This window comes from Monodon monoceros, unplaced genomic scaffold, assembly GCF_005190385.1.
Source record: "Monodon monoceros isolate NGI ecotype Baffin Bay Population unplaced genomic scaffold, NGI_Narwhal_1 Super_Scaffold_8, whole genome shotgun sequence".
NCBI lineage: Eukaryota > Metazoa > Chordata > Mammalia > Artiodactyla > Monodontidae > Monodon > Monodon monoceros.
The window spans coordinates 1,147,202-1,172,275 of record NW_021703785.1 but is presented as its reverse complement, the minus strand read 5'-3'; the positions used below and the strand labels follow the sequence as shown (position 1 = coordinate 1,172,275).

Here is a 25,074-nt window from a genome sequence, read left to right as displayed (position 1 = left end):
GGGGAGGAAAAGCGAAGCGCGGGCGCTGCCCGGTAGCCCCGGGGTCCGTCCCAGCCTTCCCGCCCCACACCCCTGCTGCCGCTGCGGTTTCTGTCGCGCTCCCCCCTCACGTGGCTGTGGTGCCTTGTGACCCAACTTGAGTGTGACCGTGGCTATTTGATCAAAGGGCTCTTTTCCCAACAAGTGGGATTTTCAGCTTGGCTGTGCCCTTCTACCCTGCAAAGCCTGCAGGACGCATCCTCCCCAGTGACAGAGAATCACACGCTGGGAACTCTGCTGGCGACACGGTCCAAGGCTAAGCCAACAGGCGGGAGGGTGGCAGGTCCTTCGAGCCTGAGGACGGCCTTCAGCCTTCAGCCTCGGCAAGTGGCCTCCTGCGTGGGGGGAGGGCTGGGCCTGCGGGGGTCCGGGCAGGGGCTTCTCTCCACTGAGTGCACGGCCGCAGGCCCGCGGACCTCGTGCGCCGGGCCCCGCACGCAGCTCCCCAGCCGCGGCTACCTAAAGCTCAGAATGATTACCACCTTCTGGGTGAAACGGCGGCCCTGCCCTCCCGGGGCCACGCGGGGCACCTGCCTCCAGAGATGGCTCAGCCTGCAGTGGGCTCTCCCCTCCCCACCCCAGCACGGAGACCCCCGCTCCCCGAAGCCGCTGCCGACTCTGGTTGGTGAGACCCTGCTCGGGGGTGACAGGCTGCCTGACCCTCCGCCGTCAGCGCCTCCATCTTCCAGGCCCACAGCCCCTCCTGAGTGAGCCCCTCGACCCGGCCCGGCCCGGGCTCCTGTCGGAAGCGACTCCACAACCCACGACTCAGCCTGATTACCTGATGGCTCCTAAGTCAAAGGGCATTTCTGTCCCCAAATCTAGAGTGGCGTTTTCTAGAGTGGCTTCTACTGAGGAGTCACCTCTGGAGAAATGCTTCAGATAAATTAAAAGCAGGCTCCAAGGTCAAAAAGCTTCGGGCCGTTTCTCCGGGAGATACACAATACATCATCGTTTCTGGGAAGCTCTGCAGCAGAGAAACCTGCTTCAAATTTCTGATTGTATGAATCTTTAAACTGAAATTAAACGTATATCCTAAGAAGTTCCGACCTTCGCCCTGGGTCCATCTCTGCACAGCCAGCACCCCTGATGCCCCTTTTCTTCTACAGGGACTCTGCACCCAAAGGAATCGGACGTGGGTAAAAACTGAAAGGATGCATCACGCAAGCGGCAAGGGGGGCGTTCCCTCTGGATCTGCACCGGAAGTTGCACACGGTCTGATTTCTTGGTTTCACTGATTCAATAATTCATATACTGAAGCACGAACTCTGCCAACCCCCAGCCCCCGAACCTGGCAAGTGAACTATGTCTCTTCATAGACAATCAGGAAAGAACCAACACATCGGAAAGATAATCGCTTTTAATTTTCTAAGTTTTCACTTACGCAACATGATAAAGGCAGATTTATGCGACTCGATATGACATTTTTACAAAAAATGTCCCCCCAGCATCTGGGCAGTAGTATATAAATATTTACAATGAAAAAATAGGCAAGGAAAAAGGAAATCTTCATTGTTCAAGACAATTTCTTTCCAATGCTTCTCAGAATCTTGAAAATAAAATACTTCATTACCTTTCTTAGTCATCCATATTTACATGTTGATTCAGCTGATGGTTCAAGAAATCTAGGCTTAAGGATGTTTTGTTCTACATCACTCCTGCTCTTTTTCTACACTATTTTCCAAGTTATCTGAGAGTAAATTAAATATAAAAATGTAAACTTTGAAGGAAGAGAAAAAAAGAACACGTGTAAATGCACTGAAAGGTCCTTACAGAGGTTAATATTTTACAACACTAAAAACCAAAATAAAATGCTCTCTATATTTCTTTAGTAGGGACATTTGGTTTCGATGTAATTTGATGACATTAACAAAAATTGCCTCTGAAGAGGATGCCAAGAAAACAGCAACGATGTTACCATCCTAACTGATGAATATCCATCACCCTAATTTTCTCTAAAAGAAACTGTGGTTTTTTTCAAAAAGTGACAAATATGAATTATATCACGGAGAGCTTAAAAGCCTCAACAAAGTGTGGTATCTTTTAAATATGAAGACTTTGAAAAATAAATTTGAATAGTGCAAGCCAGCCTATTTAACGTAGTGATATTACAAATATATTCAACTCCAACGTAGGAAAGCACGACTCTGCCGCCGCCCGACGCCGGGCTGTCGAGGTTGCTAGGATCGAGGGCAGCAGGCGGTCCCCGAGGATGCGATGCGAGCGTTTCCATGACGACGCCTCCAGCGGTACCTGCCGCCCTGAGGCAGGGCCGGGGCCTCACGTGTGGGAGCTGCGCCGGCCCCTGGCGCCCAGGGACACGCGGAGCCGCGGCTCCCGGGCGCGGTAATGCTCATTGAAATCCAGCCTGAAGCTCAGGAAGCGCAGGCTCTCATCGGGGCTGGTCGTCAGCAACACCAGGAACTGCTGCACGATGCCCTGGAGAGACGCAGGGGACACACGCCCATCTCAGGTCCAGGAAGGAGCGGCCCACACAACCGCCCCGCCTTTAACCCCCTCCGGAGTTATTTCCACCAACACCCACCCTAGCGGTTGTCCCCGGGACCAGAGTTCACCCAGTCAAGGGCAGCCCCACGGGGAAGAGATGCCCATTTCCACAAATGCAAATTCACAACAGTAATTTCATGGAAAAGAACTAATCAACAGATTTTTCCTTTCTGCCCTTAAGTTCTACAAGAATGAGCAAAACAGCACAGCAACTGGTGGGAAAACATCCAATTTTTAAAATTTTGAATAGATAACTTCAGTGTGACACTTTTCATCTTTCACATGAGTTATGAAAGAGTATTTTTAATCATACAGCCCTGATGGGAGGACAAATTGAGAACACCAAGAACAGACACGTGATGTAAACCATGGCTCGGGGCCCCGGTGCCTCTCGGGGTGTCGGGCTGCGGCTGCCCCCGAGGGCGGGCAGTGCGGCCACATCACCTCCTCGTTGGGGGGTTTGCAAAGACGACGGCAGGGTGTGAGAGACGTTCACTCAACTTTAACAGAACAGAATTCCCAAGTGCTTCTGTCCGGGCTGAGTCACTGAGGACACCTCCCATCTCTGCCAACCCCCCCGCCTGTCTCACGTCAGCTGACCGTCACCTGCTCAGGGGAAGCGCTCGGGAAAGCTCTGATCGGCAGAGAAAAGGTCACCGACACACCCTTGTCCATCCTTCCCGAACTCTCGAGGTGGACACTGCCCCCCACCCTTGCTTCTGGTGGAGCTCCTGGGAGCTGGGACGCGTGCGGACGCGTGTATGCGACACTAGTCGCTTTACACTGAGCGAACACACTGCCTGCATGCGTGTGCGCGCGTCACCGTCTCTCTGGGTAAGGAGGACTTGGGAGAAAGTCCCTAAGGAACCACGCTGCTCAAAGCACCACCAGGGCTTCTCGCGAGCGTGAAACTGAAACATGCCGACGAAGGACGCCTCCACCTGGACACGTGAGGACATGCCTTCCCGCGGGGCTGGGCCCAGGGCCGCTCACAAGCAGCAAAGCACGGATGGCCGTTAAGACTCTATAGTGTTTCAGCCACCGACACAAAGAAGACAGCAAAGGACTTACGTGCTCAAGAAAAGAAGTCTGAACGGTAGTGATTTACAAAGATCAAGGCTGTAAAACTGTTAAGTAACGCTGGGGTTACATTAAGATTACTTTTTAAAAACTGGAGTAACTCTACCGGGAAAACGTGTAACCACCACTGTCCTTCTGGAAATCAGCACCTGGACACATGTTCAGTTACGGAGCTCCTCTGCAGCTGGGCAACTATCTTAATTAACAGCGCAAACGCAACCATGAGGCGCCCGCTTCTGAGAATTATGAACCCACACCACGTGCAGGACCTGGGTCAAGACAGCGCTTCAGCATCAAAACACCTGCCCGACAGATATTTTTGCATTGGACATAAACCAGTCATTACCACCATTTATGAAACGTGTTTTCAACAAAAAGGTAACAGGAGGCCAATGCCAAAGTGAGGCCACTTACAAAAGGGACAAACTTACCCCTTAGTTATGCAGAAGAGAAATTCAAAACTAAAAAGTATGAGGACCTTGGGAAGCAAACTAGATGCCTAGTGAACAGGGTCGTGGCGTTTCAGTTGGAATTCTGAACCAATGAATACATGGCACAGAAACATAATTTTTCAAGGTCTGGGGTTCAACGCCTGATTTGTCTAATTAGTTACCAGAACTGAGTGGAAGAACTCTTCGTAAAATCTTTTCACCTCTATTTCCAGCACTAACATCACCTTGAGAAACATGAAATCAGAAAACAAACCCTCAAAAGAGACAAAGCAGAGCGTGTGGCCTCCGCGGCCCAGCAGCCTGAGGCCCGTCCCGCACGCTCCCCGCACGCTCCCCGCCTGTCCGCAGAGGAGGGGGCCGCAGAGCCGCGCCCACCAGAGCAGCCACGGGAAGGAAGGGCCACCAGAGGTCGGACAGCACCGAGGGCAAGACTCCCACCCAGCGGCAGAGGCTGGACTGGCTGGAACGACGCCCCTTCCGTCATCTGGCATCAAGCGTCAGTTACGGGAGGAGAGCAGTGTGATGTGGGCGGCACCCACTCGCTGGACACGCACCTGGTAGAAATGCGTCAGTATGCGCAGCTGCGAGCACAGCCTTGGTATCGACTCCTGGAACTCCCGGACCCTCTGGTTCTCCTGCTCTTCTTCTGCGGCCGTCACCCCCCACTGGCCCTGAGAGTCAGAGGGAAGCAGACGGGTTAGACTCTGGATGGAAGACGCTGGAGGGGCGGGGCTGAGGTGCGTGTTAGTGGTGGGGCGCTGGCTTCCACCCCTCTGTGCCGCTGGAAACGTCCATGATCGTTTTCTGATGCCAAACTGCTCTCTAGCTTACTTTTTTCAATTAATAACATACCTCGGAAGTATTTTACATCAATACACATGAGTACACGTAGAACTCCCTCACTGTTCTTAACGATGTTCATCGGCCACAGTGTTACATCCAACAATTCAGGTGATTTGTCACAGCTCACCAGTCTTCTGCTATTAGAAACAACGCTGTAATAAACAGCCTTGTGTCTGTCTGTCATTTTGTACGTATTTCAGGGCAGATACTTTACGTGTCTGTAAACTGAACCCGACGGTTCAAAGCACTGGCACCCTCACATGTTGCATTAACTCCTGACTTGAACGGGAACGGTTCTCACCATTTCCCTTAGCCGTGATGCATGTAAAGACTGTTCTCAATCACTGGTGAAGCTGACTAGCTGCTTTCCAGCCAGCACACGCAGGAATTATCACAGGATCATTTCCTATCAATTAACATGGTAAATTACATGAATAGATCTCTTGGACCCCTGCATTCCTTAAATAAACCCCAGTCTGGGTGAATTATTCTCTCAATATTCTGTTAACTGTCTCCACTGAATTTTCTGTAAGACTTTTTCCATCAACATGTACAACCTAGGTCTGGTATAAAGATTCTCGCATCTGGTGTCAACTTCACAGAGCTTCCCAAGCAGGCTCTGGACACTTCCCTCCCCGTGACTGAACTGGCGCAGGAGCATAGCGCTCTCCACGCCGGAGGTCCGGCCGCTCCCTTTCCGGTGGCAGAGCTGCTGATAAGCAACTTTGCTCCTTGCTGAGCCACTGTTCTGCCTAGAATTTGTCCTCTGTCCAGAGAAAGCCCTTCATCTCCCTCCCGTGCGCAGGCTGACTTCACGGGTCTGAGCCAGACAGCAGGCGGCACTCCCTCACCACCTCGGTGTGTCTGTCTTCCCCCCATGGCCTCCCGGGCGGTGCCCGGCTTGTTCTGCTCCCCCTGGGCCGGGGACGCCCTCCGTCCACGCTCACCCTCATCTCACCGGGGCCCTCCTCCTGCTGCCCGGCTGCCTCCGGGTTTCACTGCTTCCCCAGCTGCTTCCCCAGCGGCTTCAGTGGGCATCTGGGTGACTCTCTCCCCGTTTATTCCCGTCAGCATGAGGGTTGCGCATTTTCAGAATCGCGTCCTGGGGCTCCGTGGCCTGAGAGACACAGGTCACCTCTAGCGCCCCTCTGGCCCTCCCTCCGTGGCGGGACCTCACCGCAACCCCATCTTCCATCACAAGCTGGCCCTGTCCTCTCTACTGCCTTGTGCCCTCGACGGCAAGCTGCTTTCCTCTGGACAACTTCGGTGCCCAGTGCGTCGTCCGTCCTTTCCACTCTGTCCTGTCTCTTCTGTCCCAGAACCTCCCGACCAAGCAGGTCTGCCCAGACGAGCCCTCAGCCATGGGCGAGCAGGCGACAGGTCCAGAGGGCAGCCCCAGCCCAGAGGTTACCCAGAGGCCTCTCCTTGCATGCGGTGGGCTTAGCCCCGCTGCCACTGCTGACGGGACAGACACGTCTGGCCTCACTGTCATCTCACCAGCGAGACGCTTTCCGGTCTCCCTGACGGTGGCCATCTTTTACCACATGGTCTGTGCTTCTTCTGATAACCAGGAGGCTTCTAAGCCTGTTCAGTGGCTGCCTTTAAAAGGACAGCTTCACAAAGCGGGCCGTCCCTGTGCTCTATTTCTTCAGACAGCATTAACCAGCCTGAGCATGAATGATGAGCGCCCCCTTCTTGCTGCCTGATTTTAGAAGACATTGTTTTCATGTCTCTATCTTTTAATATATATATATACCTGTTTTACTTACTTCATGAGCTTTAAAAAATATCTCTTGATGCTGGGTTTTAAAAGATGAAGTAATTACTAAACTTATATTACTTTCTATCTCTTCTTCCCCTACCACCTTTTGTCTTTTCGAACACAATTCTTAAATATTCTATTTTACTGTAGTACATACATATAAAAAAGCGCACGAATTCTAAGTGGACAGCATGATGCAGTGTCACGATGCGGTATACGCGTCACAGCTGGGCTGACATGCACGCTCACGTCAGCAGCACAGCGGCTGCGTCCAAACACTTTGTCTTGTACTTGCAGCCAGGTAACGACTTTACATAGTTAAATTCAATTTTGTTTTATAAATAAAAGCTATCCCTAATAATTAAAAGCAAAAATGAAACCAATTAATCTAACTGGGTACTGAGCTGGTGGCAAAACCTTACGGGAATAGCTATTTCAGGGAGGTCACCTTGCAGGAGCGGACACGTGGCTGGGAAATCGCACGGCTGCTGCACTGTGGGGGGAGGGTCAGGATGCCTGTTCTGAGACAGTGGTGTGTACAGGTGTGTACAGGTGTGTGGGGGGGCAGGTGGAGTCAGAGAACAAAGAGCTGGGTGAGCTCCTGCTAGAAAACAAGATTTCCAATTGTGAGACAGAAAAAAGAAGAAAGAAAAGGCCTTTAGCCCTAAATTTGAATTGGACATATTATCACACACGGTTTTGAGAAGTGGGAAGAAAGCAGAAAACTGAGGGCTGGGACTGAAGGAGGAAGAGGCACCCGGGAGCCCTTGCCCAGCAGCAGCAGTGCGGAACGCTGCGGCAGGGGCGGGCAGAGGCCCCCGACCAGGCACCCTGGGCCCTCCGAGCCGTCCTGCACAGCCTCTCCAGCCTGCGGGGGCCTCAGGTCTGATGACAGCGCGCAGATCACCCTGCCTCGCGAACGTTAACCATTCCTCGGGTACACTCGCAGCTCTCGCCTCTCCCGCGTATCCCGGAGCAGGTCTGCTCCGAGGCGCTGATGGGCAACAGTCTGGAGAGTGAGCCTGGGTGCCCCCAGAGCACAGACTCAAAGCTCAGCGATTCCCCAGAAGGGCAGAGCTCTGGGCAAGTGGGCAGTTTGAGAAACCACGGCCATGGCTGGATTTACTGGACACTTGACAGCTGACATACACCAGCACATGAAAATAAGGAGCTCCAGAGGAGTCTGTTTGTTTATTATCACTCCCATTCTACAAACCAGGAGAACTGGTCTCAGAGAGGTCAAGTCAGCAAAGGCACAGAGCTGGTGACGGGGTCGTGACCTTCAGTCCGCCTGGTGCGCAGGCTTCCTGGGCGGGGCGGGCCGGGAGGCCCCGGGGGCCGGGGGTCGCCAACTCTGACACTTCAGCCACAAACCCCTGCTCCCGGCAATGCAAACAAAGTGAGCAGTACACCCATCTCTAGAACACCCTGAAGGCTCGACACGTACACGATGCGCTGTGTCCCTTCCAAGTTAACGATCCTCTAACGCAGACTGTAAGGGAATACTCAAAAATAAACCGAATCCAACTGCATCAACTGAACAATCTGTCTGTCACCACCCCAAGGATAAGCATCTTGAAAAAGTGAAAGACTACAGATTATATCCAATACAAGAAATCCCACAGAGACTCAAACTCATTCAATAAATCTTTGTACTTCAAGGTCATGAAGGACGTGAACTGCTCAGTAAGGTGACTGAAAATAGCCGGCGTGCACAAATCCGGTTCCCACGGGTGTACATGTGCCCACCAGCTCCAGATGAGAGCAATGCAGAGTCGGGCACCACCCAGCGGAGACACCGACGCAGACGGACGTCTCGACACTTAACTGAGGAACGCTGGCAAGAGACCAGAGCTTCCCGCGAACTCTGCCTTCACTGATTTTTAAAGCTGAGGACAGTGATGGTGCCCGCTCCCTGTAAAAGAGTCCAGAGCCGCTCAGGGCCCCAGCCGGACGCGGCTACGACCACAGCCTCAGCGACGTTCCAGCGGCAGAGTCTGCCGCGCTGGTAATCGCTGCGGCACCAGCTCACTGTCGAAGCGGATGAGCCCGCCAGCACCAGAACCACACCTCGGCTCCACGCTGCTGCTTCTTCTCCTCGAACTGCAGGCGCCTCTGCAGCTCCTCCAGGGCGGCTCTGTAGATGGCATCTTGAGTGTTCTGAAGCTCGATGATCTGATCAAACACGGCCCTCAGCTGGTTTAAAAGTGCCTGGGGAGAGAGGACAAGTTTTTTCTTTTCATGAACAGAGCCCCCAACACGCTTATTACTAAGTTTTTCAAATAAAATATTGACACTTAGTGAAATTCTCAAGGCGCTCTTTAGCTGTTCATTCATGCATCAGCAGACACTGACTGAACCCCCGGTCCTGGCAAATACGCGAGCTCTGAATCACCATAGCAACAGCAAGCAGTCAGAGCCCAGGCTCTCGGCTGAATCACCTCCCATCCTCACCGAGACCTGGGAACCCAAGGTGCTGCCCAACTCCGAAGTGTGGAGCACGCAGCTGCATCCACAGTGGGACTGCTCGAGGATTAGAAAGGGATGGGAAAGCACTTTTTTTTTTTTTTTGGTGGCACATACCAAAACCAGACATGGAGAATATGAGAGAGGAAATTCTTTAAAAAGTATAAAAAACAGATCCTGCAAGGTTTTTTAGAAAAAGGTGTCACGCTTTACACCAGGAATGACAGGATGGTTTTAAACCAAGGGCGACAGTGCGTCTCCCTAATTCACAGGGTGCCTCAGGGCACACACCTACCGCAGGTCATGCATTCTTTCTCTAGTGTGGCACGGAAAGGAGGAGACCACAGCACACAGTCTTGTATGTACACCAAACGATATCCACGCACCATACACATCCTAACCCTAACCCAAGGCTGTACGGCGAGCACCACAACACCAGCGCCGGCGGAGGGGAAGGGGCAGGGGGCTGAAAGGTAACACCCACGGGGTCTTCCGTGGACAGCAAGCAGTGCGCTCGGCTCAGAGCTGCCTGTTCCTGGTGGGGCCTCAGCCATAACACAAAATCAAAACAAAAACTGGAGACGACTTTTTAACAAGGATTTATTTCTTCTAGTTTGTTTCTTTGTTGTAGTCAAATAAAAATTTACTATTTTTGGAGCTGGGGTGACTTACTGCTGTTTACTCCGAGCTAAGAGTGTAATATGTGCTTCTGTCGTCAGCAATCTGTTCAGACAGGGCGACGACGACAGCGCCTTCTGTGCTGACACCGGTTTGCGACAATTTACAGTGTGACTCAGGATTTTTCTCAAGAATTGCACAAACAGAAATTACAAAAATGTATACACACACCTGTCACAACCTCCAATTTCAAAATTACGTGTATCAAACAGCCTTGTTTTTCTTACTAAGTGACGTAAGAAAAATACATTTAATTTATGTCAATAACAGACTGCCTTAATTTGTTTTATATATTGGGTTTCTTAAAAAACAAAAATCCCTCTAGTGATTACTTTAAATAAACCATCAAATTAAAAGTAAAACCCTCAGCAGACGGACCATTTCAGAAAAGATCATTAAGGTCTTCAGCAAACGACTCCTTCCATGAATTTAGCCAGGACCAACTCACACGTAAACATTTACTATCATGAGAAAATTACGTTACAGGCAAAAATATTTTCTCACTTGGATTCTGTTCATCCCCGTAGACATCTTTAGCAGTGAGCAGCGTGGCCTCTAGCTGTTTACAATGGAACTTCCACATATGCAAACGGGCAGAGACACCGCCACTGGCAGGTGCATGTGCTCCTGATTCGCCAGCTTGGGGACAACCCTCAGCCCTTCACATGTTTTCTAAAAAGCATTAGATCTAACGATCGTAAATCTCCCTGCAAAACACACACACACAAGATGACTTTTAATTGTTTAAAAACACTAGCGGGCTTCCCTGGTGGCGCAGTGGTTGAGAGCCCGCCTGCCGATGCCGGGGACACGGGTTCGTGCCCCGGTCCAGGAAGATCCCACATGCCACAGAGCAGCTGGGCCCGTGAGCCGTGGCCGCTGAGCCTGCGCGTCTGGAGCCTGTGCTCCGCAACGGGAGAGGTCACAGCAGTGAGAAGCCCGCGTACCACACACACACACACACACACACACACACACAAAAAAACACTAGCAACTCACATGTCCCAGGCACTATGGTGACGGCTTACGAGCAGCACACAATTTAATTCTCACAAATGTAGGGAAGAGAGGGGTGTCGTGCTCTTTCAAAACACGGGAACGCCGGGGTCAAAAGCTGAGAAGCAGGACGGAGCCTCAGGTCCACCTGCCCGCAGTGCCCCGCGCTGTGCGAGTGGACAAGGACACGGTGGCAGCGAACGCCCGCAGCCCATCAGGTCGGGCCCTGGACACTCATCTACCCGGACTGAACATGAGCGTGTCAGCAGGCAGACCCCTGAGAAGACCTGCCCACAGCGCCAGCCTGATACAGACGAGGCGCAGTGATCGAGGCTGAAAGCCCTGAGGTGTGCGCTTCCTAAGTTCTCCTTACGCTCCAAGTATTTTAAATTACTCCTGTGCCACTGTTCCAATATATTTATGAACATTCTATATAGAAGCATCTTTGATCTGAAGCATCTATAAAGAAGCACACATGATCAATAATTCTCTAATAATGAAATCTGGCATATCAAAATACCTGTTTTCCCAGCCATGGATGGCTAACCAGATATACCTAAAAAATCAGACAAGTATAGCTGATTCACTTTGTTATACAGCAGAAACTAACATACCATTGTAAAGCAATTATACTCCAATAAAGATGTTATAAAAAATGATAAAAAACAGCACTAAGATACAATTTCTCATCTATCTATCACACTGGCAAAAATTTTAAAGTATGACAACATGTTCTGTTGGCGAGGCTGCAGGAAAACGGACTCTCACGCACCTGCTGCTGGGAGTGCAAACGCACACACGCTTCTGGCAAATATCTGCTGAAGCGTCTACTAAAAAGGAAATCTGACGAAACAGCGTGTTCCCACAGAAGGACCCCTGCAGCGGGTGGAGGTTTAGTGGGAAGCAGCCCTCTGCAATCCTGAAACGTCTTTAAAGCCGCACATTTAACGTCAAAAACGTACTTGAAATTTTGCTTCCTACTTCACATTTGTCTCAAGTGAAAGCAAAGTGTTCCTTATTTTCCCAGATCTCTGAATAAAATCTAAGCTCCGGGAAGACTTGCCACATGGAACATGCAACTTTCAGCAGGGCCTACAGGAAGGAGTGTCAGCAAACAAGCAAGGGTTTATCCAGACAGCCTGTCCTGACTCTGCCGCCAGAGGCTCCGGAAGGCCTGGCCTCCGCCCATACCCCCTGAACTGAGGGATGGGCTCTGAATGCTTGTTCTCGCACTGCCATCCCTCAGGACGACTCCCCCCTGAGCAGCACGCGAGGACATCGCTGCCACCCCAGGAGGTGGATGGGCGCCACCAGTCTTCACCCTTTCATGCCCAGTTCAAGGCACGTTCTCACCTGAGCACTACTGCTCCAACCCTGAGGGGAAACATCACACTAACAGCAAGACTGTCCCGGCTACCAGGGCTGTGGCCGCACCAGGGGACGAGCCCAAGGGAAGGACTGGCTGACCGTCTGTTCTTGTCTTACCCTTGAGTCGGCGTCCAGCAGACAGCGGGAGATGACGGTGTCCAGGAAGGCCTCGTGCGCGGCGATGATGTGGTCCAGGTCCTGGGCCTGCTGCACTTTGTTCCAAAGTTCATCCCAAGAGCACTCAAGCACCTGGAAATGACGAGAGCCTGAGGGAGGCGCTGGCGCCACGCTGGCGCAGCACCTTCTACAAAGCACAGCACGACGGCCTGAGACAAGATGATCTCAACCAGAATCGAGGGCTGATTCGAACGTACCTCAAATGTAATGTAATACTGCATCTGATGGATGAAATGGACCATCTCGGAAGCCAGGATGTGGCAGTGGTGCAGCACCCCAGAGAACTCTGCAAGAGAGCCGCACAGCGCCGTCGGACACCAGCACAGCCCGCCCTCCTGGCCGCCTGCAAGCTGTCTTCCCCAAACTCCCTCACTTTCACTCTCGACCCCTAAAGCAGGAACCCGCCTTTCCAGAGTCCATCTCTGTGCTATGTAAACACGTACTAAGCCACCCAATCACGCAGTGACAGATTACTTTATGGAATATAAGGATCTAACAAGAAATGGCATAAAATGAAATAACTGTATTTGAAAAGTAGAGAAATTCTGTTTTACAATAATGCAATATCTTGAATAAACATAAGCTCAATTTTATGGTTTCTTTACAGTCAGTCAGTCTGCCTACTGTGCGTGAGACTTTTACTATTCCCTAGCTATTTGGCGACAAAAATGACATTTCCTTAAGTACCGAATGTGACCTTGTCACCTGAGAGAAGCATGAACTTGGAGGGGGGTGGGCAGGGCCCAGACTCCACTCCTATTCTTTGTGAGATTATAAAACCAGGAAAAGGCTGGAGGGTCACCAGGGAGCAGCATTCTCTGCTTGGACTTTTCATTTTTGTTCAGAGACTCCGCTGGACTATTAGGGATACTACTGTCCCTGAAGGCTCCATTGGGGGAATGACTTTAATATGGGTCAGACTGGACATATTTCTGTTACCGCTCCAAGGGCCTTCAATTAGCTACCTGGATAGCTCACTTGTCGCTGCATGCGGTTATTTGAGAAATCATTCTTGTCCCTTCCTCAAAGAGTAATGACGGAGCGACGTATAAACAGGTGTGAAAAAAACAACAGTGGTGCTGTATACTTGAAAAAATACTGCTTTCTACAAGCTGAGGACTAAGAGACACTTGTGGGGATTCTGGCTTGTCTAACAGGCCCTCCTCGGCCGGGGAAGAAACAGCACGGCCACCTCAGAAGATCGGCACAGGCTCCAAAGCCTGCCGTCCCCCGTACCATCAGGAATCTGCAATCCATGAATATGGTAACATTCTTCTGAAAGACAGCTATAAGCTTCCTATTTCATTTGTAAGTCCAGAGTGAAGGATGTACTTATCCTACTAAAACCATCAGAGGGGCTAAGACTTCTAGTCTAGCACTCAAAGTCTATTTAACTAAAATGACTTTTCAATGTAAAAAGGCGTAAGAACATGCTGTTTTCAGCCATATTGATCTGCATTATGGTTTAGGTAAGCTTCTCAGAGAAGTAACCCCAGTGTGCAACTCCATCTGGGGTTTAACCAGAGCTGGAACGGCGGGCTGTCCCCCCCCCCGACGCCAGGCAGTCCCCCTGGAGAGCCATCCGTGTACATTCAAACATCCCACAGGCACGTGGGCGCGTGCCAGTCCGATTCTCCAGACCTTTCTCGGTGTGATGGGATTTCTTCGTAGAGTGGCAAAGTTCCATGAAACGGTCTGTGATACGAAATAGTCTAGAAACCCCATGTGGAAGGGTCTGTTTCTTTAGTGTTCTTCATGTCATCACAGACCTCGGGTGGAACTTTCCCGGAAGCCCAGCGTCTCTGAGGCCTCGTCCAGCACAACCTCGCCGCTTCCGAGGGCACGGCTCTGCCCGTACTCACAGCAAGCGGGGGCGGCCTGTTTTCCAGCCCCGTGGGACGGGTCTGCAGTTTACACTAACCCAGCCTGACATTTTCCCACCAAGAAAGTTTAAGATCGCAGGCAGAATGGGAGGTCTCATCCCGGCTCCCGGCGGATGACGTGAGAATGCTGAGCGCTGCCCGGGGGCCTGGGACAGTGCAGAGGCAAGAGCACATCTGCGGCCACTTGCCAGCCTCCGGCTCCAGGACAACCTTCCACACATCAGGGAAGAAGCCTGACTCCAGGTTTCACTGCTCTGTGCAGTCTGGGTGTCCTCTATCACCTAAGCTGAAGTCTCTTCCTCCTGCCCAGACCTGTCGTGGGCTGCAGATCCATTTACCCTTAAAAACATCTCACACAGGTGAGCCTGACCTGACAGCCCGGCCCCGCTCCTCCCGCAGTGCCCGAAAGCAGAGGCCCAGGGGTCCACCCTGGCCACACCTCCCACCCCACGGCTCTCAGCCCCGAGGCTGCAGGCTCCCCGGGCCGCGTAACGCTCGCACGCCGTCGTGGTGGGCCGGTCTGCTGGCCTCCAAGCTCAGCCCTTGGGGCGGAGCCTCCCTGGCCCTCGCTGCACTGAAGTCACACCGGCTCACTGGGCCTCGAGGCCCTTGCACCTGGCCCAGCCCCCCTTCTGAACATGCTCTTCTGCCGGCCCCCGGCCCTCCCCCACTCCCCACTCTTCCCGTCTAACGCACTCACCTCCAGATGCCAGCCCGGGAGCCCCTCCGTCCTATGACACCACCTGGTGGGGGTCTCCCTCCCGTACTCCCACAGCACCTGGTCTTCCCCACTTCAAACGACGATCAAAGCGCTCTAAGTGCCTGCTGACACGTCCAGCTTGCCTGCGAAACAAGACGCTTCCTGACCACAGGGACCTTTCTGTCACATCCACCACTGGATACCAAGAACGGGCAGCACCGAGTAGGCCAATCATTATTTACTGAATGAATCATTTCGATCCTCAAACTTTAAGGAGACAATCTGCATAATCTATGTCTTGACTATTTCACTCACATCCTTTTCAAAAGGTTTCCGTGACCAAAGGCAAATTTGGCAACAATGGTAAAATGTGTGTTATTTTCTTTATAGTCTTCAAGTACTACCAAATGTATTTTCACTCTAGAAAAATTATCTGTTCTCCAGTCTGAAGGGAGCACGGAGGACAGCATCTTTAATGCACCCTCCTCCTAAGATAAAGCTCTGAGAGTGAAGGGACCCGAGGGCACTGCCTCCTGAAAAGGGATCTGGTAAAGTAACCCACGCGGTAAAGCCTGCAATCCCTCTAACACCACAGTGCTTCCCTTCCCCGCGTGAGAGAGCAAGCGCTCTGAGCTGACGGATTCGGAGCTGCTCACTGCCCAGTTAAGGCTCTAACGACTATGAACCCAATTGATATGGAGACTGAATTCACAAGGTATACTTTGGTCCTTTAACTCCTAAAAAATACAACTTACACCTGAAACAGCCCTTGAATCTCTTTACCCAGAACCTTGAAAATACACTTAAAACATACTTAAAATATAAGTACTTGTGTTTTTATAATTGAACCACAAATAACCATATAATTCTAAAAATTCCAAAAGCAAAGCAACATTCACCCTGAGGTCCAATAAATACATAAATACAGTACATCTCCCGCTGGACTAACGTGGCGGCAGACGGCTTTACACAGACACCAAGAATGACCATCTCCCCTCCGGGAGACTTAGGTGTGAGACGTTAGACCTGTCTGTAATCCTCTACTGCCCCTCAAGGCTGCAGGAGGGACTTCAGGGCTTTAAAATACACCAGCAGCTCTCACGGGCTTGACCGTGTGGTTTGGACATCTTTCCCAGAAGCTTCTGCCCAACTGGAGATGCACTGGAAATAGCCTTGAGTGTTGTTAAAAATTACAAAAGTTTCTTTCTAAAAAATACCCTAAAACAATTTATTCACAATTTCAAAATCACCTCCTTCAACTTTTATCTACAGCTGAAGGGATGATATTTAAAAGTGACTTCACCAAATTACCCATGAGATTCATTTCTCAAGGCTATGGAGTCAAAGGACGTTGGTAAGATCCTGGGTCTTTCCTGTCTCCTGGGTACAAGACCTCTGGTCACCGGTCAGGGCCTCCTGCAGACACCGTCTGGCGTCCTCTGTCTACCAGGCAAGTGTGAGGACACCTGTCCACGTGGGGCTCCCCGAGGGGTACTGGGCTGAGCGCTGCACAGATTCCATCCTGGCAACCCTTGAAGGCAAGTGCTGCCAACCAGCCCTGACCCGGACGAGGACCCTGAGGCAGAAGACTAGGAATCAGCTCGAGGCCACAGCCCAGAATCTGGGCAGAGCACTAAGCACTCAACTTAGCAGTCCGGCAAACAAGAAGAGAACACTTCACAGGCGTGTAATCACTGAGGACTACCTACTCACCCATGTGGACAAAAACGACAGACGCAAAAAGGAACTTGCAAAGAGAAAAACATCTACTCATCTTTGAGCCACCACTCCACTAAGTCTAGGAGGCCAGCTGTAAGAGGAATCGTTATCATATTAATCACCAAGAAAGGAAAACAAGCCCTGCCAGCAGGGGAGCCGACCACTCCCCCTACCTCCTCCTCCTTCAGTTTTATTTCCAACGAGGACCAAAACGGAGACTATTTTAACACCATTCTTTGGGGAGGGGAAGCTCCATGCGCTCCCTGCCCCCAGGACACAAAGGCTGAGAAAGAGGCAGGAAGCTCATTTACCTGTAGTTCTGTATTTGTCTATTTCATCTGGTTAAATGTTATCTGAAATACACATTTAGTTGCCACTAACAGCAACAGTTTTTAGATTAACTGAATCTAACAAAAGAACTTCCATTTCTTTTTAAAGGAAAAAAATCTTTAAACCATTTCAGATCCATAATCTTTTCTATCTAGCTAAATGGCAAATATATATAAAAATGGGTTTAATCGGCCTGGCATACCATTATCAAACTCTCTTGCTCTGAGCCAATCATTTTCAGGTGTAACTATTCACTCCAAACAGCTTATTTTGATGAATATTATTAAAATTATATCTGGGTGATGATCATGGATACTGTGCACATGACCAAACACACACGTGCATATGTGAAGGACTCCACGGGCTGCTTTCAGAAGCATTTTCTGGAATCTTCCTGTATTCTGCCTCAGATTTATGGTTGGTGGGAAATTTCTAAATCTGCTGTGTTAAAAAGACTACCTGGTTGATCTCTGTTCATCAAGTTGCCTGGCCGTTAATAACTAAAACACTTCCTTATAAGTTAAAGGTAAGAACGCTGCACTCCAACAGAAACATGGGCAAAAAAACAATTTCCTGAAAAAACAAACACAAATGACAAAAAAAAGGAAGAAAGGAAAGTGTTTACATTCAAAGATAATTTAAAAAGCATTAAAAGGAATTAAAATGAACTTCCAGGGAATTCCCTGGTGGTCCAGTGGGGAAACTCCCTGGTGGTCCAGTGGTTAGGACTCCACGCTTCCACTGCAGGGGGCACGGCTGCAGGGGGCACGGGTTCAATCCCTCGTCAGAGAACTAAGATCTCGCATGCCATGGGGTGTGGCCAAAAAATTTTTTTTAATTCATGCAAAACAAATAAAATGAACTTCCATTTTCACCTATCAAATTGACAGTTTGTTTGAACATAATATCCAATGTTACTCAAAAAAAAAAAAAAGAAGAAAGAAAACAGCAATACAGACAACTATCAACCAGTGACAGCTGTGCTTACGGGGATGTAAATTAAATTGGTACAAACTTTTCAGGTACAAACTTTCCTGAAAAGTAATCTGACAATATGTACCAACAGAGTTAAAATATAAATACTAAGAAATAAAAGTATTAGTAAATGTAAAGTAAAACTAAGATTCGTATCTGTTAACCCAGCAATTCCATTTCCAATTCACCTATTCTAAAGAAATATTCAGAGGCATATAAATATATATTTACACAAAGCTTATGGCATTATTTATATTAGTGGAAAAAGAGTAAAAAAAAAAAACCAAAGAAACTATATGCCCAACCGAAGAGAAAAGATAAAATGATATGTCCACAGGAGGCAATATTATGCTATTAAAAATATTTTAGAAGAAATTTTAATGACAAGGGAAAAGGCTCAGTGAAAGAAGCTGAAACTGAACACGATACAATAGGATCAAGTTATGTTAAAATTACACAGAAAACTGATCAAATAAATGCGTTAGTTATCTTCAAGTAGAAAACAAAACTCATTGCTGACTATTCAAAATAAGAGAAAAGCCAATTCGCATAGACATTGCTGATATCCAAATCAGAAAAACGTATCAGAACCAGCTAATACTTAGATCTGTTACAGAGCTCAGATTTCCCACAGCTAAAAATAATACAGTTGTCGGGCTTCCCTGGTGGCGCAGTGGTTGAGAATCTGCCTGCCAATGCAGGGGACACGGGTTCGACCCCTGGTCTGGGAAGATCCCAAATGCCACGGAGCAACTAAGCCGGTGAGCCACAACTACTGAGCCTGCGCGTCTGGAGCCTGTGCTCCACAACAGAAGAGGCCGTGACAGTGAGAGGCCCGCGCACTGCAATGAAGAGTGGTCCCCGCTCGCCGCAACTGGAGAAAGCCCTCGCACAGAAACGAAGACCCAACACAGCCAAAAATAAATAAATAAATTTATATTAAAAAAAATAATAATAATACAGTTGTTTATTTCGAAAGGAGAAGAGTGATGCAATGACAAATATCTGCGCTGTGCTGAAACGATCTCGATCAGACACTGAGGAACATGAGACCCCTGTGCTCGCAGGGGAGGACGGAGGGCAGGCCCAGGGGACACCTGGCAGGCGCACCGCCCGTGTGACTTCCGACCGCGCGACTTCCGGGGAGGGCGGCAGAAGCAGAGCCAGGAGCCAGCGCCTCCGTCCTCATCGACTAGAAAATGGACGCTGAAGGCATATTTACCGTCCACAACCACGAGAGGCTTTCAAAGAAAACGCCCCCTCTTGATTCCTTCTCAGCTACTTCAGAGGGACCCTACCATTAATCGTCTCGAAGTGAGTCCGGAGGAAGCTCGGCCAGGAGCCTAAGAGCATCACGACCATTCGCCGAGTCCCGCCAGGAAGACAGAAAGCCTGGACGCCAGTAAACCTGTGATTCCGCGTGTTACCACGTGGACAGGTACCCACCAGCCCCCAGCTTCTGCGGTGTCACAGTTCTGGAACTCTGGGAGCTGCCCAGGGAGGAGCCTCGACCTAGTAAACAAGCAGAGCTCATGCAGCCTTTCTGCAAACAACTGCTCCTCTTTTAGGAACTGCTTTCACCAAAGGATTAACAGTATGACCGTGTGGTTCTTCTCTGGAGACATAATTTGTTGAAATACTTTCTCAAACGTTTTGACCAAATCACTTCCAATATAAAGATTTCAAAATTATTCATAATTCAAGTCACTCAATATTTATAACATTAAAATGAACTTGGGGCTTCCCTGGTGGCGCAGTGGTTGAGAGTCCGCCTGCCGACGCAGGGGACACGGGTTCGTGCCCCGGTCCGGGAAGATCCCACATGCCGCGGAGCGGCTGGGCCCGTGAGCCACAGCCGCTGAGCCTGCGCGTCCGGAGCCTGTGCTCCGCAACGGGAGAGGCCACAACAGTGAGAGGCCCGCGTACCACAAAAAAAACAAAAACAAAAAAAAGAACTTGACTACATGACATGAGAGTTTTATTATAGCTTTTAACTGTAAAATATTGTAAAATCTTCCCATGTCCTGGTTTATGAACCAAAACAATATTAAAGCAATTCCCAAACAGACTTTAATTAAAACACTTAGTGAATTTTAAATGAGCCAGTGATTTATTAAACAGCTTTCTTTCCTTAAAGATTATTTTTTAAAAAAAATTAAAGTACATATATGAACACTACATGACTCTAAAAGAAACTTCAATGTCTAAAAAAACCTAACTTGACTCAGTTTCTTTTCCTGATTTGCACTGAAGTCAAGATAAGCATATTACAAATGAGCCTCTCCACAAAAGACAAATCCAAAAGCACAAGAAACCACTTTTCAATTACGTGAAGAACACTTTTGTTTTTGCGAAGCTGCTAGAAACCAGGGGCCAGGCAGGGACATGCCCTCTGCCGGGGTTTACCTGGCATATTTCTCAGGAGCTTGGCGTTGCACATGTGCCCCTTCCGGATGTCAGTGAGGATGTACTCCATCCGCTTGGCCCTCCAAAGGAAGTTAAACACTCTCAGGTAGTGGCTCATACACTCTCGAGTGAACACCTGGAAAGAGCAGAACACAGGCTGACAGGATCCTGTGAGGTGAGGGTCCTCCCAGGGCAGGGCTCAGTCTTTTTTTTTTTTTTCCTTAAACAAAAAGCCAGAGAACACACAACCAACTCTAACACGTTCTAAGTAGTATGTAAGCAACCAACACAGCACACTTTAGGAAAGCGTCATCACACAGCAACCACGCTGATCGTTTATGTGTCAGAGCACATTCAACGGACCTGATGTACAAAAGTTCAGTGTGACCGAAATTCCTTACAACTATGAACTGTCTCGAGGGGGGACATTCACATCCCATTGCATTCACACAGGGAAACAGCACCCACAGGACGTGGTCCCTCAGTCCATCACTTACTGCAGAATAAAGTTCGGAGGAACATTCAACAAATAAGCTCCTGACACCTCATGTAACAGCCTGGAGACCAAGGGTAGAAATATATGGATCTTATCCTGCCCACTGTCAAAATGACATCTGTCCTTCCAAATCCTTCTTCCCAGAATTTGTAAGAATCTAAAATAATGCTGTGTTATAGAAGACCTAACTATGTAACTAAGATATGTACCCATTCTAATTAAATTCTATACAAAAAATGACAATCTCAATGAGAATAGAAAGGAAATAGAGATTAATATGGTAAATTAAACAGGGAAAAATCAGGAAATCCATTTGCTTCTAAAATCTGATTCTAAAACCATAAATTTTTAAATAAAACAGCCCTTTTTATCTTTCTAGTAACTTCTGTATCCAACTGCACAGAATTTAATGTGATAGTTAAAAATTATTTCAATTTCTAACGCTAGTCTGATTACCTGCAGCTGTATAATACAATGGTTACAGGTACAGCCACTCCACTGAGAACATGCCAACCCAGGACATATGCTGACCCTGGGACTGGAGGGCAAAGACTGGACAGGGAAGAGGCCACTCCCTGTGTGAGTCCTGGGCAGACTCCACCAACCAATTACAAGACCTCTTCTCCTTCCAATCCAGCCTCTCCCGTCGGACCATCAACCCACTGGAGTCGGCAAGGAAATTGACACCTATTAGCCACAGGCAGGGATCTATCTTAAATTTCTTTTTAAATACATCTATGATATAAACTTATTTTCTTGACTCTACTAGAGCTTTTAAAAATCTAAAATCTTGAAAATATAACATTGCGTGATCAATTACTTATGCACAAGGTATGCAATGCATAACTTTGATACTCTCATAAGATGTGCAAAATCATACAATAATTAAGTAACCGGGTACATACAGCATGTTCAGTGTATCTATTACTCCAGGCACCTACATTCTGTGAAATAATCGATGTAGCTGCCCTCACTGTGGTATCATTTATACTACGAAAAAATAATATGTAATATATGCAATATTAACAAGGTAGATAATATGAAAGTTTCTAACATAAATAATTTGTTAAAATATCCTGTTTTGTACATTATAATTACTTAAAACTATTTATGACATACATCAAAGGAGAAAAAACTAATTTGAATATGACCAAAAATTAAGTTTGAGCACAGCTGTATATTGAAAATGTAGTAGCTTTGATCTGGTAAAATTTAAACAATGGGAGTTTACGCGTGAAAAGCCTGCCCCAGTAGCTACCGCCTCACAGGAGACAGACAGAGCCCCCTGCCAGAGTAAAGCTGTCAGCCCAGAGGGAATGCAGGAGAGCCCGGCTTCGGTGCAGGCTCTCCAGCAGGAGATGGGCCCACATCACCCCTGCAGAGGAAGGACAGCCATGGACAGCCAACTCTGCAGAGACCGCTAGGGAGACACTGTAGAGCCAAATTACACTACTTCTTAACAAAATCTTTTCCCAAGAATTAGAAGAAATGCATGTCCTTCTTCAATATTTCAGATACGAAAATGACTGAGGTAAGTTCAAAGAGACACCTTGGTCAAGGAGAGTCCACTCAAGTCTGAATAAAGAAAAACTGAGCCCTAAAGAGGGCATTTTAATTGCAGACACACAAGAGAGCTGTGCTGGTCAATCCTTTATGACCTGGGAACCATTCAAGGAAATAGAACTTTTCTTTAAACACAGCGGAAGAGCGCCGTGAACAACTGGGCAGCTATTTTCTCATCAGCTCAAATGGATACTAAATATCAAATTCTATCCAAGTAGTAAAAATACAACGCCACTAAAATATAGTTCCCTTCAAATTATCCTAAATTAGTCACTACAGTCTAAGAATAATGGAACAAAATGAATAACCCATTTGTTAAGTACTTGCTGAAACCTATGATAAGAACAAATGATATTAAGAATTCTTAAAATAATCCAGCACTTCAGCACTCATTAGTGACTGGTGCACACACACATGCACACGCACACACACACGACTCTGGCTCGAGCATTCATTCAATGGATGCATTGGGGATGCGAGCAAGCACTTCACGCGGAGCTCTAGAGAGAAACCGACTCTGAAGCAACAGGGACGTGCAGCCACCCAAACAGCTATGACGGCGCCCAGCGGGATCTTACGGTTGCAATGGGCCCATCGACGTGGTAATCCAGGCTGAAGACGTCCCAGCCGGTGTCACCTGGAGAGACCTGAGAGCAAAAACAAACACACAACTGCAGGGCTTCCCACCACTGTGAAGCTGTCGAGTCCTCAAGGGAAAGGCATTAAAATAAAGCCCAATTTTTAAAAACCACTCAGCAGTTCTGAGCGTGAGCTGCCTGAGAGCAGAGGAGGGCATCTTTTTTCCACTCCTGTACCCTCAGCATCTAGACAGACAGGCACATACGAGGTGCCCTGCAAATATTCTGGAATAAAGAGCATGTTTTAATGAATATTGTAAAATCAGTTTTAACATTCATCAGCATTTTCTTAAATGACAAAAACCCACCGCCTTTTGTGTTCCTAATCCATGAAGGTAAACACGTTTTAAAAACCCACAGGCTCTACTAATGGTCCTTCATCATAAGTGAGCAAACGTGGATTATGCTTATGAAATGCTCACTCCCCTAAGAGGCCATCTTCTCCCAACTAAAACCAAACACCTCTGTTTGTGATCAGTGCTACTGCGATCTGTCACCTCTGTGCCCGGTATCGTCACCAGCAGCAACAGCGGTGGTGACTAAGCATCCACGTGGCCAGGCCCCAGGACAGAGCTGCATGTCCCCTGCCCGCAGCCCTGGGGGCCCTCTGTCAGGAGAACACACTGAGGTGCAGGGACCCGTCTGAGGCCACACCACGCCAGGCCTCCGGACAGGGATTCCGACACACGGTGGCCAGCTCCCCCCCACCAGAGCAGAGCCGCGTGGAGCAGCGAAGAGAAGAGAAGAGAGGAGAGCAGAGAAGAGAGGAGAGCAGAGAAGAGCAGAGAGCGGAGAAGAGAAGAGAAGAAAAAGCAGAGCAGAGAAGAGCAGAGAGAAGAAAAAAGAGAAGAGCAGAGAAGAGACAGCAGAGCAGAGAAGAGCAGAGAAGAGACAGCAGAGCAGAGCAGAGCAGAGCAGAGCAGAGAAGAGCAGAGAAGAGAAGAGAAGAGAAGAGAAGAGAAGAGAAGAGAAGGGAAGGGAAGAGAAGAGAAGGGAAGGGAAGAGAAGAGAAGAGAGCCGAGCAGAGCAGAGGGGCCTCAGGCCACATGGAGGGCGCCAGCGAGGAGCCCCGGCTGGGACCAGAGCTGCGGTACCTCCAGCAGCCTCACATCCAGTCTTCTGAGGGCCTCAGGGCTGTCAAACTGGGCGTTGGTGGCTCTGACAGCTGTTTCAAGAATTCCAGTCAGGTTGTGCTGGTACAAAGTCGTAGCCGGACGGACAAGCTCTGGTCTTAACAGAGTTTTGTAAAAGTAAAAGAGGATGTTACTTGGATTCTCAATGCGCTTCCTGAAAACTTCAGATTATAGAGTTCAAATGACAAAACCTAACAGGACGAATGGAACCGATACAACGGTAACAAAATGACTACGAAATCTGAATGCTACAGAATTAACTATAAATAAGATTTCATCAAGTATTTGGGGGAGCAAAACACTTCTTTAAAATTAATTTTGATTCAGCTTAAAATTGAAAATCCTTAAGTGAGCCACGCATGTTAAAAAATACAGTTTTCAAACTTAAGCCTGGCCTACAGTAGCATGAACTACTGTAACTTCCTGTACAGATCCAATGGGCAGAAAGGACTAGACTAAATCAAAACAATTGGCTGTGTGGACACCATGATTCTAAAGGCTAAAAACTACTGTATTACCAGCAAACACTTAAGGGTTACTGACGTCTGCATTCTTAAATATGAAACTGACATCTGCGTTCCTAAATATGAAGCTAACGTTTCCGAGATCCGCCCCAGGTGTGCACAGGGTGAAAAAGGACCAACAACGTCAGTGTCGCTCAAATAAATCTGAGGCAAGCTAGAGACTGATGACATTCCCCTTTTAAAACCGGAAACTTGAAACAGGCCTTTGAGAAGAAATACATTTTTCATTTACTGTCAAGGATGAGACACTCCGGTTATTAAAGCACAGCATAAGGCAAACACGGGTAAGCAGCTAAATGCTGCGGTCTGCAACAAACACGGGTAAGCGGCTAAATGCT

The 25,074-nt window shown here is 48.6% G+C and overlaps 1 protein-coding gene across 1 annotated transcript in view; it reads right to left on the bottom strand.

Moving 5' to 3' along the window:
* Positions 1 to 1,387: 1,387 nt before the first annotated feature.
* TUBGCP3 (tubulin gamma complex associated protein 3) overlaps positions 1,388 to 25,074 on the bottom strand; it is a 61,218-nt gene continuing 37,531 nt past the window's right edge. The window contains exons 15-22 of the mRNA XM_029210235.1: positions 24,174 to 24,309; positions 23,020 to 23,088; positions 20,383 to 20,518; positions 12,567 to 12,655; positions 12,310 to 12,441; positions 8,755 to 8,895; positions 4,634 to 4,750; positions 1,388 to 2,478 (exon numbers count right to left, since the gene is read on the bottom strand). Of these exons, the coding sequence (XP_029066068.1) occupies positions 2,320 to 2,478; positions 4,634 to 4,750; positions 8,755 to 8,895; positions 12,310 to 12,441; positions 12,567 to 12,655; positions 20,383 to 20,518; positions 23,020 to 23,088; positions 24,174 to 24,309 (979 nt within the window). The 3' untranslated portion in view covers positions 1,388 to 2,319. The remainder of the gene's footprint in view (positions 2,479 to 4,633; positions 4,751 to 8,754; positions 8,896 to 12,309; positions 12,442 to 12,566; positions 12,656 to 20,382; positions 20,519 to 23,019; positions 23,089 to 24,173; positions 24,310 to 25,074) is intronic.